The sequence below is a fragment of the Mustela erminea genome, chromosome 1 (assembly GCF_009829155.1).
Source record: "Mustela erminea isolate mMusErm1 chromosome 1, mMusErm1.Pri, whole genome shotgun sequence".
Classification (NCBI taxonomy): domain Eukaryota; kingdom Metazoa; phylum Chordata; class Mammalia; order Carnivora; family Mustelidae; genus Mustela; species Mustela erminea.
In genome coordinates, this window is record NC_045614.1 from 14567534 (window position 1) to 14584405 (window position 16872).

The 16872-nt window shown below is 51.3% G+C and overlaps 1 protein-coding gene across 1 annotated transcript in view; it reads right to left on the reverse strand.

The window, feature by feature from the left end:
• ELL (elongation factor for RNA polymerase II) overlaps positions 1-13970 on the reverse strand; it is a 73973-nt gene extending 60003 nt beyond the window's left edge. The window contains exon 1 of the mRNA XM_032316175.1: positions 13792-13970. Within this exon, the coding sequence (XP_032172066.1) occupies positions 13792-13926 (135 nt within the window). The 5' untranslated portion in view covers positions 13927-13970. The remainder of the gene's footprint in view (positions 1-13791) is intronic.
• Between the last annotated feature and the right edge of the window lie 2902 nt (positions 13971-16872).

Consider the following 16872-nt stretch of genomic DNA (forward strand, 5'->3'; position numbering starts at 1 on the left):
CTCTTGAACTTTGTCTGTAATGGGCTAGAGAATCAACCACAGGTTTTGAGAATTAGACAATCTCTGTCACAAAGACTCAGATGCTTTCATACAGCAAAAGCAGCCATAAACGATGCTTTTGTCCCAATAAAATATAAATACACTTGGCAGGCTGGATTTGCCCCCTGGGTCATGGTTTACCAACTTGTTTTAGATTCTAAGGTTGGCACTGAAAGAAGAGAATGCTGTAACAGTCTACTTCATTGGCATCTTTATCCAATTCTGCTCCCCTAACATGGCAGCAAACATGCTGAGGCCCTCATTTTAGGGTCTCGCAGCCTCAGCAGCACCACCAGGCACAGCAGACCTCACACCAGCACTTATGGTATGGGGAAAGCTCTACCACTAATGGTACAGAAAACAGAGTAGCCAGAAAACTGAGCACCTGGGTGGCTCAGTTGGATGACTCTTGATTTTGGCCCAGGTCATGATCTCAGGGTCCACAGATAGAGCCCTGCATCAGGCTCCGCGCTCGGCCAGGAGTCAGCTTGGAGATTCTTCCCCTCTGCCCGCCATCCCCTCAACTCCACTCATATGCATGTACGCTCTCTAAAAAAAATAAATGAATGTTGAAAAATAAAAGAAAGAGAGAGAGAAGAAGAGAGGGAGGGAGGGAGGGAAAGAGAAAAGAGAAGAGAAGAGAAAAAAAAAAAAGAAACAGAAGTGCCTGGGTGGCTCAGTCAGTTAAGCCCCTGCCTTTGGCTCAGGTCAAGATCCCAGGGTCCTGCTCAGCAGGGAGTCTGCTTCTCCTCCCTCTCCCTCTGCCCCTCCCCCTGTTCATGCATGTGTTCATTCTCTCTCTCAAATAAATAAAATCTAGGAAGGAAGGAAAGGAGGGAGGGAGGAAACAGAGCAGCCAGGATGGGGACAAGTGCACAATCCCTGTCAGGACCTTGAGAACAACATGGTAGGGAGGTCACAGGCAGGAGGCACCCATTGTCAAAGGGAAAGCCATGCTAAGCTCATGTTCTACCCCAGCTACTACAAACCTAGCTGTCCTGACTTCATTCAGTGGGCATTCTCCTTAGTGTAAGTGTTGCTATAGGACCCTTAAATCATCCCCTCCAGATGTGGGGAGAACCACAAGGGCCATATCAGGAAGCTGAATTTCCTCCAAAAAGTCATTGTGCAGAAAAAGAGAAAAATAAAAAAGGGAACCTCTGAGCCCACTTATCCTCCTCCGGCCAATGGCAGGAGACGATGGTGCTCCAAAAGGCCCCTGGGTCCCAGCAGTACCAACACCGCCAGGAAGAGCAGCATGAAGGGACGGCTGCCTCAGCCCAGTCCCTCAGCTGGGCTCTGATCAGCCTATGCTTACCTATGGGGCCTGAAAGCAAGTGTGCAGCCCCAGACACACAGGCACATCCTGCAGGAGAAGGGGAGACAGGAGCAGGACAGAGGCAAGGAGCACAGCCTCTGGAGTCAAAAGCCCTGAGACAAGTGGACTGCATCTGCCCACAGGGTCAGAAAAAAAACACTCCTGCTTCCCATCCATCTTGGGCACCGGCACAGACCCCAGGCCCAAGGCCAAGCCAAAGGTATAGCTCCCTACCTGTCTAATACCCCCCAAAGTGCAGCACCCAACCTGAGGGGCCTCCAAGCCACTTCCTATCTGGAAGAAAGCCCATTTTCCACCAGTCACCTTGTGATTCAACATGGGACACAAAGAGGTAAATTCACCAAAGCACAAACTCTGCCCCATCTGAACTTATGGCCAGGGAGGGGCTCAGCAGCCTCAGGTGCTAAAGGGCGGAACCTAGCCTTGCCCATCACCCTCAGGGCCCCTGTTTGAGGACAAGAAGGGACACAGAAGTCCTGCCCCTGGGAGCGCTGGGGTATGGTAACAGCTCTTCTTGCCCTTCCTGCCTTCTGCACCCAGGTGACCCTGATCAAGATCCTCCCTCAGGCAGGACCTAAAACTAGCCCAAGTTCATCTCAAGTGTGAGAGCCAACATGGCCTGATTTCCACTGGGGTCTAGCTCTCTGTCACCTAAGACGAGACTCCTGAGCCCATCAATGATGCAGTAGGTGTCAGCATCCTAACAGACCTTAACTCTCACTGAAGAGTCATGTACTTTTAAAGGCTCAGAGACCACTTCACACCCATCAGTACTGCTATTACAAAAAAAACAAAAACAAAAAAGCAGAAAAGAACAAGTGTTGGTGAGGATGGCTGGCTGGAGAAACTGAAGCCCTCAATCACTGCTGGTGGGAATGTAAAAAGGGAAATGGGACATCCACTGTGCAAAACAGCTTAGCAGTTTTTCAAAGGTAAACAGAATTACCATATGATCTAGCAACTCAATTTCTGGATATACACTCAAAAGAACTGAAAATAAGGACTCAAGGACTCAAGTTTCTTTCTCTCAGACCGAGAAAGACAAATACTGTAAGATCTCAATTATGTGCAGAATCCTAAAAAAGAAAAGAAAAACATAAACCACAGAAAAAGAGATCAGACTTGTGGTCACCAAAGACAGGGGGTGTGGAGAGGGGAAATGGAGGAAGGGGATCAAAAGCTACAAACTTCCAGTTATAAGATAAATAAGCACCAGAGATGTAATACATAACTTGATGACTACAGTTAACACGGCTATGTGATATACGGGAAAACTGTGAAGAGTAGATCATCTTTTTTTTTTTTTTTTAAGATTTTATTTATTTATTTGACAGAGATCACAAGCAGGCTGAGAGGCAGGCAGAGGAGGGGGGGGGGAGAGCAGGCTCCCCACTGAGCAGAGAGCCAGATATGGGGCTCTATCCCAGGACGCCGAGATCATGACTGTAGCCAAAGGCAGAGGCTTAACCCACTGAACCACCCAGGCTCCCTGTGAAGAGTGGATCTTGAGACAGTAGATCTTAGGAGTGCCTCGGTAGCTTAGTCGGTTAAGTGTCTGCCTTCAGCTCAGGTCAAGACCACTGGTCCTGGGATCAAGCCCTGTGTAGGGCTCCCTTCTCAGCAGGGAATCTGCTTCTCTCTCTCCCTCTGCTCCTACCCACACCCGCCTTGGTCATGCTCTCTCTTGCTGCTCACTCCCTCTTTCAAATAAATAGATAAAATGTTAGAAAGAAAGAAAGAGAGAGAGAAGAAAGGAAGGAAGGGAAAGGGAGAGAAAGAAAGAAAGAAAAAGAAAGAAAACATCTTAAGAGTTCTTAAAAAAAAAAAAACTTTTTTTTCTGTTTTTGTATCAACATGAGATTCTAAATGTTAACTAAACTTGTTATGGTCATGATCTCATGATATATGTCAGTCATATTATTATGCTATACACCTTAACCTTATATAGTGCTAGATCTCAAATATATCTTAATAAAACTAGGAGGGGAAAAAAAGGCAGGGACTTGACCAGATGTTTCTGTGCCCAGGTTCACAGCAGCATTATTCACAGCAGCCAAGAAGTAGAAACAATCCAGCGCCTATCAACAGACAAAAAGATAAACAAAATGTGGTATACCCCATATGATGGAACACTAGTCAGCCTTACAACAGAAGGAAACTGACACATGCTACCGCATAGATGAACCTTGGACACATTACGTTCAGTGAAAGAAACCAGTCATAAAAAGATAAATACCAGGGCGCCTGTCTGGCTCAGAGCATGCAACTCTTGATCTTGGGGTCATGGGTTCAAGCCCCATGTTGGGTGTAAAGATTATTTAAATAAACAAACAAACAAAGTTTTAAAAAATTTAAAAGGACAAATACCATATGATCTCCGCTATATGAGATCCCAAATGTTATCAAATTCATAAAGACAGAAACCACAGCAGCAGACACCAGAGGCTGAGGAAGGGAAGGGGGAGTTATGGCTCAATGCGGACCAAGTTTCAGTTTGGCAACACAAAAAAGCTCTGGGGAGGCATGGCGGTGACGGCTGTGCACACACTTCATACCACTGATCGGTACACTCAAAAACGGTTGAGAGCGGTGCCTAGGTGGCTCGGTGGATTAAAGCCTCTGCCTTCATTCGGCTCAGGTCATGATCTCAGGTCCCAGAATCGAGCCCCGCTTCGGGCTCTCTGCTCGGCAGGGAGCCTGCTTCCTCCTCTCTCTCTGCCTGCCTCTCTGCCTACTACTTGTGATCTCTGTCTGTCAAATAAATAAATAAATAACTTAAAAAAAAAAAAAAAGGTTAAGAAGGGAAAAAAACAGCTAAGATGGTAATTTTAAGTTATGTGTATCTCACTAGTTTTTTTTCAAGATTTTATTTATTTATTTGGAGAAAGAGAGAAAGATTAAAAGTAGGCAGAGAGAGAGGGGGAAACACGCTCCCTGCTGAGCAGAGAGTCTGATGTTGGGCTCCATCCCAAGACCCTGGGATCATAACTTGAGCAGAAGGCAGAGGCTTAACCACTGAACCACCCAGGCGCCTCTCACCACCATTTTTATTAAAAGGCTCCAAGAAACTTGAATCTCCCTTTACAAGGGGACAAAATGAAGGAAAGGAGCATGAATGAATGAATGAATGAATGAATAAATAAATAATTTAAGAAAGACTCTAAGAGGTTCCAATAAAGACTTACTGATTGGTCTTAGCATTCCCAAGGCCTTCCTGACCATGGCCAGTCACAGGATGGAACCCCCCAGAAAAAATGTTTGTCCATGAATGAAATCAGCACTGCGTCAGTCCCCCCACTGTGAGCCTAGACAGGGGATGGAGCTTGTCTATACCCGCTTAGGTCCTTGCAGTCACAACTCCTTGGTCAGCTAAATGACCCCAACTTCCTGCCTGGGCACCCCTTACCCCCACGCCCTCCAGCTGCCCTACTACCCCAGTCTCCCTCCTGTGGCCACCCTCTCAGATCTCACGCAGACTTCGGCAATCTCAGCCTCTTCCCAGACAGTTCCGCCTGCCCCACTTCCCACGGCACCTCCTGCCCATAGCCGGCTGTGTTTCTCCCTCCCAGAAGTCATCACCCATGGTCACCACCACCACCATGCTCTTAATGGGCCTCCCCCAGAGATGTGAGGACCTTGGGATGGAGCCTGGCTATCCTGCCCATCATGAAGCCCCCAGGCCCAGAACAGCACCTGGCCTGCCTCAACCCACCACCAAATCCAAAGTCACTCTAATAAACAGGACAACGAGGCCACATGCCACATGCACATGTCCACACAAGGGCTGTGGTGGACGTGCCACCGTATCAGAAAGAGGCCAAGGAGCATGGGGAAATGTAGGGGGTGTCCCCTGTTACTCAGCCGTTACACACTGGGGCTCCACTTGCCCAGGGTAGACGATAGAGGAAACAGACCCCCACCTCCCGTCCCTAAGGAATAGCATTCTCCAGTGGAGAGGGGGCTTAGCCCCTTGAGACTGCCCTTATGTGACTCCCCAACAGCCCTGAGTTCACATGCAACCTGAAGGTAAAGACAGAGCCATGGCATCCACAGCTCTGGGCCTGACTCCTCATACTCCATCAGCAGTGGCCCCCAGGCCAGGTCAGAAGTCTTGTCAGAAACTCAGTCAGCACTTCCTAGGTCCTCCTCTGCTCTGTATGACCCCTGCCCACTGCCCACTCCATCATCACCACCTGGTGAGGCTGCTCGAGGGATAGTGAAGGGGGACATGCACAAGGGGCCTGGGCTTCCTGGCAGAAAGGCTGATAAAGAATCTGGGGAAAGCCAGGGCACTCAGGTGGCTCAGGTCACGATCCCGGGGTCCTGGGATCAAGCCCCACATCGGGCTCTCTGCTTGGCGGGGAGCCTGCTTCCTTCCTCTCTCTCTGCATGCCTCTCTGCTTACTTGTAATCTGTCAAATAAATAAATAAAATCTTTTTTAAAATAAATAAAGAAACCCTTAACAACAGAAACAAATGAGTGGATATTTTAAACTTATGGTATAGTAACATGCATACAAGGCAGGGAGGGGCAAGGGAGGGACCGACGAGACGGGATGGGATGGCAGGACCCTCTGACCTGGGGTGCCTACTACCATCTTAGGTGTTGCTTCAACCCAGGGAAACTGAAGCTCAGGAGGAAGCCTGGGTCTCCAGGCTGTCAGCTGGAGCTAGCTAGAGCCAGTCTACCTGACCCCAACTCTTGGTCCTCAGCATCCTTTGAGGGAGGCACCTCCTTATTAGGACCCCTAAGATGTCTAAGACGGACATGAGGACAGCAAGGCAAACACTGAGGAGCTGACACCCACTGACAGTCCAAGGTAGGAGTTGGGGGTCGCTGGAAGGGCACACATTCAGGAAAGGTGTCCCGAGTCAAGCATCAGTTTCCCCATCTAAAGAACAGTGAGAACACCCACAACGGCACAACGGCGTGGAGGACTAACCCAGTCCTCAATCCGAGGCAGCTCAGGAGCTTCTCAAGGATGGGGTGATCCAAGGCCACATGTGCCACAGCACATCTGAGAAAGCTGGGAAGAGATGAGTGGTCACAAGGCCCTCAACCCAACTTTCTCAATGCTTTGGATCATATCACCTGCCCTCCGTCCAGCCTTGGCTCCCCCAATATCCCGAGCACCCATTACCCAGAAACTGGTCACACCAGCACAATAAGGGAAAGCTGGCATCCAACTACCCCCGAGCAAAGAACACAATCTAAGAACTGGGGAAAAAAAGGCTACTGGCTTCCAGAGCTGCCACATCAGTTCAAAACACCTTCCAATTACACTCAGGACACTTGAAAGAACCACATGACATCCGTGTCTGAGCACAAAAGCAGCAACCCAGAAATGTGTGGGCTCCAGAGCCGGCATCAATGAGGCAGGGTATACACATCCACCACTCGGCTCCTCGACATCGATGGGGACATGACGGGCACCTGCCACAGACCTGCAGCAGCTCTCCCATTAGCTACCCTCATCCGTCCTCCAGTCCAGAGTCACTCCAGGGGCAACTGTCAACATCTCAAGCCACACATAACGCTACTCTCACAAACCCAGCTCAGGCACGATAATAAAGCTGAGTATGAAGATGTTTCTGCCACATGGCCAGAATTAGGAAAGGTTGGAAATGTCCACCTCCCCAACTAGCCATAGGTGGCTGCCCAAACACTTCTCACACCTGTCCCCTGGCCCATTCCCCAGTGCCACCCCAGCTCGGGCCCTCAGAGCCTCCTTCCCTGGCCGCCCACCTCTAGCCCTGTCCCTCCCGGACCATCCACCACCACGGGCCAGACCACATGTTTCCCAAGCCTCAAATACATCATACAGTTGTACCCACTCAGCCCCACGCACCCTCATGGTCCGCTCTGACGCACCGGCACAGCAGGGATGCCCCTCACTGCCCTTCGGTGTCTCTGCACAGCCCTTGGCACGGGACAGCAGACAAAGCTCCCAGCACACGGGAATCCCCAGCAGCTGTGTGATGCCTGGAACATATACTTGAGGAATACTGACCCATTAGGGTGAACACTGCAAGGGAGATGCAGTCACTAAAACGTAAAGCTTACGATTATATGGAATAACAGTTAAAAGGGTGTCAGGGAAGAAGTAAGATCTAACACAATACGTGGATACCACTGTGATGATGAGGCCCAGACACAAGACAGAGGAAGGTGCCCAGGTGACAACAACAGCCCCACGGCCATGCCCATAGGAACAGGAAGTGGCTCCTTTCAGGTATTTTGCAAGTTTTCTACGCTGAGCTATACTCCCCTTTATAATAAACTTCTCAACATGTATTACTTTTAAATAACAGCTAGGTGACCCCAAGAACTTCACAAACATGTGAGGTCCACTCCCCCCCAGAATGGCTGCGGGGAGTCACAAATGTGCCCCGGTGACCTGGTGACTCAGCTGAGATCCGCGTCACAACGTGGCCAGGGAGGGACGGACCCAGAGAATATAATTAGCATCAGACTCCTGCACGGCCACTTGGTGTGGGCACAGGAGGTCTCTCTCTAGATAGTTCACTTGGACACCAGCTTTTTTACTGAAGAGTAAAGTGACAAAACTACACATTGTAGTTGTCTATCACTCACTGTGCCTACAGGTCAGAGGTCACTTGGTCTCAAAGGCGTCCCTTTGGGCACTTGGTGTCTGTTCAGCGGCCACACATCGCCGGAGTAAGATCTCAGACAACTCCAGACCATGGTTGCCACAGACCAAAGGGAAAATCACCAGGCCAGGGAGCAGGGGAGCAAGGCCCTAAAAATGAAGGATCCAGAGGAGGCCAAACCCCCAAGGCACAACAGGGAGAGCCGGCGTGGGCCTGGCCAGGCTGCATCAAGCAGGTCTGCTGCCCCAGAAGCAGATCTCCCGTGTCTGCTCTGCAACCACAGTTACTCGGAACGGGAGAAGCAGTGTTATTTTCAAAGACTCCCCAGAGATGTCACAATCCGGGTATGATGTCAAAACTGCTTCAAGGGTGATGAACTCTGGCCTTGCCGATGAGTCAACAGAGGGTGGGTTTCCGCCAAGCAGCCTGCTGTTTACACCCGATCACCACAGTCACCGTGTCGCAAGCCGGAAGCCTAGTCAAGGGTCACAGTGGCTAAGGCGGGGTCTGGCCCGTCACACACAGCGTCACTGGCTGCCTTGCAGAAATGTCCATCACTTACTCCACACGTCAGGTCACTCATACATCTTCCCACAGCATCTATGAGACAGGCACCTTCGAGGAAGGACTCACCCCACCCAGAACTACCAAGAGCCCACTCTGAAACACACATGTAAACTGAACCCCTACAGCCAGAGCGCAGGAGACAGGAAGCCATGCCCCTAACACGAGTGGGCCAGGCTGCTGCAGCTGGCCCACCCCACCGGACCACCTCCCTTCAGAGGGGGTAGCGCTTGGAGCCATACGTGGCATTCAAGCCTGATGCCTGGTTCTCAGTCCCGTCCCAGCTGGGAATTTCCTTCCAGTGATGTGGCCTCCTAAAGTCTCTTCCCTTTTCCTCACCTGAGAGGTGGGAACCATTCCCCACTGCAGGGCTGACAGACAGGGGTGAGATGAGTGTGTGCAGCAGCTCAGGCCCATGCTGGCATGTGGGGTATGATCCACAGATGTTGGTTATCACCACCGGGGGCAGGGGGCACAGTACAGGCACTACAGCAACCTCAGGAATTTTCAGGGCCACTCAAGTCACCGGTGCTTGCAGGAGTCCAGAACGCTGCTGTTTAACAAGAACTTGAGACCATGCTGGGACCCCCTTTCCTAGCTGTACCCCAGTGGCCCAAGATCTCCCCCAACTCAAGAAGCAGCCCAGGCCACTGAAGGCAGTCTGAGTGATCTTGGGGAGGTAGAAGAGGACCCGCTGAGCTCCAACTGCCCCCAATGCATAGGGAAAACAATAAACTAGCCTTCTTGCCAAGGTCACTAACAAGATGACAGAGGCCTGGACAAAGGACTTAGAGGGGCCTGGCCCACAGCTGAGAGGAGCAGCCCTGACTATTCCTAAAGATGGCCAGTCTGAAAAGCAGGCAGCGCTGGTGAGAAGCTGCCCTGCTTAGGACCCAGTGCGCACCCCCAACCCCAGAAAGGGGAGACAAGCCTACCTCCTGGAGCCTCGCTGTGGGAGGGGAACAGAGGCTAAATTAAGGCTCCTCCTGCCACCAGTGCCCGAGATGACATCCACACAGCCGCCCCCTTAGCAGCAGGCGAGCAGCCCCTAGCACAGCTCTGCAAGAGTCATGGGCTAGTTGCTCCAGGCCTCTTCCATCTCCTCTCCCCACACACCGTTCCCCAGGACAGAACCCCAGCAGCCGCCCTCTATGCCCCAACACCCTCCCCAGCCTCTTGTGTCTTAAGGCTTGAAGGCAGCATGCCTGGAACCCCCACCCCTCCCTGCAAAGGACCCCTCACCAGGGAGACCTCAGCTCTGGCCATATCCTATCATCAGCTCTCTCAGTCAGTATCCTTTCACACCGCTCCGCACCATCACATCACCCCATTTTATTTCCTTCCTGATGCTGACTGCTGACAAGTTCTTTGTACCAATTTCTGTGCTGCCCTGTTCACGATATGTCTCCTGCCTCCAGAATACCAGCTCATGATGCTAGGGGCCCATTCTGGTCACTCCTGAATGCCCCACACTTGAGCAGGAGCCCTCTACAAACCAGGTGCTCAATCAGACCGAGGCAGATGCAGGAGCCCAGGCTCCCTGTCTCTCACAGTCTCTATTCAAACCTCCAGGTGGGAACCAGCTCTGGGTACAGGCACCAAATGCTGAGAACACAGTGGGAGGGGAAGGTGTCAGGGCTGCACTGATGGCCACACATGTGTCAAAAGAATCCTCACAGCCCTGAGAAAAGAAGGAGCCAGAGCTTAGACAGGGCAGGGCACTGGGACCCTCAATAGTCCTGAGAAGGATCCAGGGATCAGAAAGAAGCCAGGCACTGGGACCCTCACAGCCCTGAGAAAAGGATCTGGAGCTGGGAGGGGTTGGGTACTGGGACCCTCATAGGCTTGAAGAGAAGGATCTAGAGCTCAGAAATGGCCAGGCAGTAGGACCCTCCCAGACCTGAGAAGAATCCAGAGCTCAAAGAGGACAGGGCACTGGGACGCTCTCAGAAGGACTCTCAGGGCTGGGAGGGGTCAACTACTGTGATGTGTACAATCCTGAGGACAGGAAGGATCCAGAGCTGGGAGTGGGTTGGACACTGGGATCCTCCCCTCCAAAGGGGAAGATCGGGACTGGGAGAGGGCCACGCACTGGCCCGAGGCCTCAAGCAGATAGAATCAAGATTTAAACCCTGCTAGGCTACAATCCTCAGGTTTCTTAAGCCCTTCCCCTGGGTCCTCAGTTTTTACTGAACAACAATATGCTCCTCTCCACCAAGGAGCTTATAAACCAGGAGAGGAGAAGGTCACTAAGCAACAGAGCCCAAGAAATCCAAAAATGAAATACCCAGGTGGTTGGAGCAGGCGCCCCAGGAAGGGACACTTCCTCAGAGTGGCCAGGGAACACTTCTCTGAGCAGGCACATTACGCTATCTTGGAAGGATAGGTCTATACTTCCTCTCTCTTCTCTCCCAAAAGTAGCCCATCACAGTGAAAAGGGAGATATATATAGGAGGAGCCACATCAGGACTCACTTGAGTTTTTTAAATTCAAAGAGAAACTGCATGAAGTCCAAGTCAATGGTGGCAGCATATGTTACCTTCTGCCACAATCCAGGCTGGCCACCAGGTCTGCACAAAGGCAGCTCAGATGCCACACCACTCTGGAGAGAGAAACCATGGAGGACTTTTACTCAGGCTCCTCCAAGAGCTAGGATTACAGGCTCTCTTGAGCCACAGAGAAAGTTTCACAGGAACTTCCTCTCCAGTCCCTGCCACATCTGAATCTGCAAAAGCCTCTTTGCAATTAAAAGTAAAAATAAAAATCCTCTCCACAAGTTGCCATTGGCAAACCATATAACCACAGTGCTACAGGATAGAAAACTCCAGACACTATTGACGGCTGTGCGGAAGAGGTTTTGTTACCTCTTCTTTTGTTACCCATACACTTCTCTGGTCACACAAACCAGTTCTTCAAGTCACTTTTCCTATCCCCACCACCCAAAAGCACCCAAGCTGCCCTGACTTTAGCTCAGTCCACTACAATGCCCAAACAAGTAAAGTTAAATATGAAACAGCTTCGAGGGGTGCCTGGGTGGCTCAATTGGTTGAGCCACTGCCTTTGGCTCGGGTCGTGGTCCCGGGGTCCTGGGATCAAGCCCCGCGTCGCGTCGGGCTCTCTGCTCAGCGGGGAGCCTGCTTCAACCCTTCTCTCTCTCTCTGCCTGCCTCTCTGCCTACTTGTGGTCTCTGTCTGTCAAATAAATAAACAAAATCTTTAAAAAAAAAAAAAAAATGAAACAGCTTCGGAGAAAAATGCAAACTAGGTCACCCTCAAAGTTTAGCCCAGCTGACCAAGATGCCCCAAATGGACTGGAGAAGTTCTTCAAGGGAGCCCCTCCTGGCTGACATCCACAGCTGGGCTCCCAGTGGGATGAGCTACTTAGAGTCTGCAGTTACCTTCACCCTCACATGAGGAAGATCCAGCTTAGTTAGGGGATGTAACCAACACCCTAAATTAAAAATAGCCGTGTGACAGCATGAGGTGGACACATAGGCGGGCCTTCCTGACGACTAGATCAAGCGAGGGCAGCATGGTAGGGAGGGCGGGGCTCATAAGTGACCAGGTACCAAGTTCACCTTATTTACATGACTCATGAGCTCTCCCCCAGCTGTTTCTAGGAAAGCCTGCCTTCCTGCAGGACAAGTCAGAATTGCCTAAGGAAAAGACTCCACACTGGAATTCCACAAGGAAGGGCAACTTAAGCTGGACACAATGTATGCTGTTCCCCCACCCCAACTTCTCACCTGCAAGGGCACCTTAGCCTCATCCTGAGGAATCCTTCTGACAAGAGGAGAACTCGCTCTTCTAAAAAAAAAAAAGAAAGAAAGAAAGAAAAAGAAAAAGAAGACCTCTTCTACCAATGGGAAACTATGATACAAGATACTAGGACAGGAAGGAAACTGCCCCAAAAAAGTGGGAAGAAGCACGGGAAGGGTGGGCACCAGGAAAGTGGTGGGAACGTAACAGGGGAAGAAATTCCCAACTTAGCTAATGGTGCTGAACAAGTCTGGGGCAGGAAGAAAGCCACATTCCTTCCTAGTTAGTCTCTCTCCTCACCCGCCCTCAGCCCCCCCATTCCCAGTATACACAAACACACACACACAGGGAGCAGGGCCTCCCTGAGCCGGACACAAGACCCTTCCCCAGCCATTTCATGACTATAAAGCTCCCACTTTCCAGACAACAAGGAAAAGAGCTCCCAAACCACTTCCCCTCAAGCCCTGACCACTCTGGGCACCTGCAACTTCTGTCCCGACAAAGAGGGCACCATGACAAACAGAAACGGGAAGAAGCAGGTTTCTGACCAGGGCCCCAGATGTGTCCGCAAATCAAGCCTGAAAGAAGGTGCACAGCAGCCTCCCCACAACCCACACACCCTGGGCCAGGTGGCAGAAGTGAAACGCCTCTAACTTCCCCCAGATGGACCCAAATCGGCCCTTGAGAAGTTTGAGAGTCAGCGGCCAGGTGCGGTGGCCAGAGCTCCCTCCCAGGTGCCCACTAAGAGCTCCCAGCCTGGGAAAGGAACCATGCCAGCGACCCCCCACACATGCACAGCTTCTCCCCCAAACCAAAACACTCCCATTCTCCAAAAATGTCCAGTAAGACAGAGTCACCTGCGAGGAGCAGGGGAGGTGCAAACAAGCTGTCAGTTTCTGCCCAAACTCCCCTTCCCACGAGCCAAGAGTGAGCCCAATTTCAAGGGCTTCATTGGTGTTAAAGCCCCCTCAAGTGCAGACTCAGCCTCCCCACACAGACGGAACAGGTTCTCCACAGGTGTCCCAACCGCGGGGCCCCACTGACCCACCCTGCCTGGGACCCGGACAGAAAAACCTCAACCCTCCCCAACCTTCTCCCCCACCCCCCAACCAGGTGAATAGCTCAGTTCCTGCTCAGAGGCTGGGTGAGCCGGGAAGGCTCCGGACGCCTCCAGGTGCCGACTCAGTCGCAAACACCGCCCCCCCCACCCCACCGCGGACCAGATGCGCTAGCTCGGAGCCCCTTGGCCGCCCCGGGCCGCCTGCCGGTGTCACCTCCCAGAGCCGTGAGGGAACGCGGTTCCCCGCGCTTCAAGCCGGACAGGTGCTCACCCCGCGACCTGTCGGTCCAGGGACCCGCGAGCAGCACGCCGGACACTGGACCCCGCGCCCCCAGGACAGGACGCCTCCGCGAGGGGCGCATGAGGCCGGCCTGCGCCTCGACGTCCCCGACGGTCGCTCCGGTCACCGCTCCGCTCACCTGGCTGGCGCGGTAGCTCTCGAAGGCCCTCAGGGCACTGTCGGTGAGCTTCACGTGGAACACGGACACCTTGCTGCCGTCGCTGACCCGCCCGCACGACAGCCCGTAGCTCCGAGCCTCCTTTAACGCCGCCATCTTGCGACCATCGCTCCCCCGCCCCCCCTTCCCGGTTCCAGCGCCGGCGCGCCAGCCCCGCCCCGCCCCGCCGCCCGCTGACGCGCTGCATTATTCATGAGACGCGGCTGACCACGCCCCTTATGGTTCTAGTGAAGCCCACGGTCATCTCTGCACGGCCCGCCGATTGTTGTATTATTCATGAATGCAGCTGGTCGCGCCCCCTATGGGCCTGGCGAAGTTCACAGTCACCGCCCCGAGGTGCTGTATATTCATGAGGCGTGGATGGCCCCACCTTTCAAGGCCCCAGAGGGGACAACTTCCGTGCCCGGACTCCGCCCCGACACGCGCACACCTTCAGGCCCCGCCTCAGGATGCATAATTCATGATCCTGGCTCCGCCAGGCAATGATCGAAGCCACGCCCCACTGCCTGCTGACGTGATGCATTATTTATGAGATCGCTCCCTGTCTTTCGTCCTCGGTTTCTGTTGAGAGCCGGCGCATGAAGGGGGCGGGGCCTGTGCAAAACACGTGGGGGGCGGGGCCGGCTACTGGCGGGGTGAATGGGCGTGACTATGCAAACCGAGTGCGCGTTGGACGCTGGGTGGGGCTGGCGGAGCTTCCCTTAAGGTAAGCAGATGGGATTCCCTGCCCGGGGCTGTTGGGGCATTAAGGATGTTGGGGAGGAGGTAAATTTTGCTAGTGATAAAAGTACAGTTTTAATAGAATAAAATTCTATATCCTCGAGGTTCCTGAGACATGGTGTTTGCCCAGCTTTCGCATTTTAAGAAAGCATTTAGGTATCATAAGTTACCAAAAATCCATTTAAAATATACTATTCAGGGGACCCCTGGGTGGCTTAGTGGGTTAAGCCTCTGCCTTCGGCTCAGGTCATGATCTCGGGGTCCTGTCAAATAAATAAAAAAAAATTTTTTTAAGATTTTATTTATTTATTTGATAGAGATCACAAGTAGGCAGAGAGGCAGGCAGAGAGAGAGAGGGAAGCAGGCTCCCTGCCGAGCAGAGAGCAGGACGCGGGTCTCCATCCCAGTTCCCCGAGATCATGACCTGAGCCGAAGGCAGAGGCTTAACCCACTAAGCCTCCCAGGTGCCCCATAAATAAAAATCTTTTTAAAAAATAAATAAAATATATTATTCAGGGGAGCCTGGGTAGCTCAGTCATTGAGCATCTGCTTTCTGCTGGGGTCATGATCCTGGGGACCTGAGATACAGCCCGGCATGAGGAGAACATGCTTCCCCCTCTCCCACTCCCCCTGCTTATGTTCCCTCTCTCACTGTACCTCTCTCTGTCAGATAAATAAATAAAATCTTAAATAAGTAATAAATACAGTGTACTATTCAGTGGCATTTAGTACATTTAGAACACTGTGCAGCCACTACAACTATCTCATTTGGGGAAATTTTTATCACCGCTAAGGAAAACCCCTACCCACCAAAATGGTCACTCTGCATTCCTCCCTTCCCAGCCCCTGCAACTATTAACCAACTTTCTGTGTCTATGCTTTTACTTATTTTGGATATTTCATATCACTGGGATCATACCATATGTGACTTTCTCTGACTGGCACTCAGTGAAAAACTCAGCATGATATGTTTGTTTGTTTGTTTGTTTTAAGATTTTATTTATTCATTTGACAGAGAGAGATCAAAAGTAGGCAGAAAGGCCCACAGAGAGAGAGGAAGGGAAGCAAGCTCCCCGCTGAGCAGAGAGCCTGACTGGGGGGGGGGGGGCACTGGGGGGGGCGGCTTGGGGCTCCATCCAAGGACCCTGAGATCATGACCTGAGCCGAAAGCAGAGGCTTAACCCACTGAGCCACCCAGGCGCCCCAGCATGATGTTTTTTTGAAACTGAATGAAGGCAACCTCATTTAAAATCGAGTCAGGGACGTCTGGGTGGCTCAGTGGGTTAAGCGTCCAACTCTTGATTTTGGCTCAGGTCATGATCGCAGAGTTGTGAGATCAAGCCCCAAGTTGAGCTCTTCACTGGACATGGAGCCTACTTAAGATTCTCTCCGTCACTCCCTGCCCCTTCTCTCCCTCTCTCTCTCTCTCTCAGTAAATAAATGAAGTCAGGAAGTCAGAAGAGGGAGCTCTGTGCCCTCCTGACTCATTTTCAAATGCAAACCCCAACAGGAAGGAGTCTACTTTGCTACCCTGGCAAGATGAAGCATGATTTTCCCCTGGCCCAGCAATAGCCCAGCTAACGAACCTAATGCAACTCAGCCAATGAGAAACTGTCACTACCTTGAACTCTTACTTTCCTCCAGAGCAACCCCTTCCAACTTCCTCCTCCTCCATGAGGTAATGTTTCAACTTCTTTGTTCCATTTTGCCAAGAGTTTTGTCATAGCTTGAGTGTCCTGAGTTGCCATTCCTCTGCTATTCCTGAATAAACTATTTTGCCAGTAAAATACCTTGCTGTTTTATTTTCAAGATTGGTATTTTCTAGGGAGAGGGTGGTTGGGTTATGGACATAGGGGAGGGTATGCACTATGGTGAGTGCTATGAAGTATGTAAGCCTGAGGATTCACACATCTGAACCCCTGGGGCCAATAATACAGTATATGTTAATTAAGAAAATATAAAAAAATAAAAAATAAAATAAAAATAATTGGGGGGAAAATTTTTTAAAGAACTAAAAAAAAAGGGGCGCCTGGGTGGCTCAGTGGGTTAAAGCCTCTGCCTTCGGCTCGGGTCATGATCCCAGGGTCCTGGGATCGAGCCCCGCATCGGGCTGTCCGCTCTGCGGAGAGCCTGCTTCCTCCTCTCTCTCTCTCTGCCTACTTCTGATCTCTGTCAAATAAATAAATAAAATCTTTTAAAAAAAAAATAAAAATAAATAAATAAATAAAAAATTAAAAAAAAGAACTAAAAAAAAAAAATGATTGGTATTTTCAAGGCTGGTCCCATTATAGGATATATCAATGTTTCATTCCTTTTTTTTTT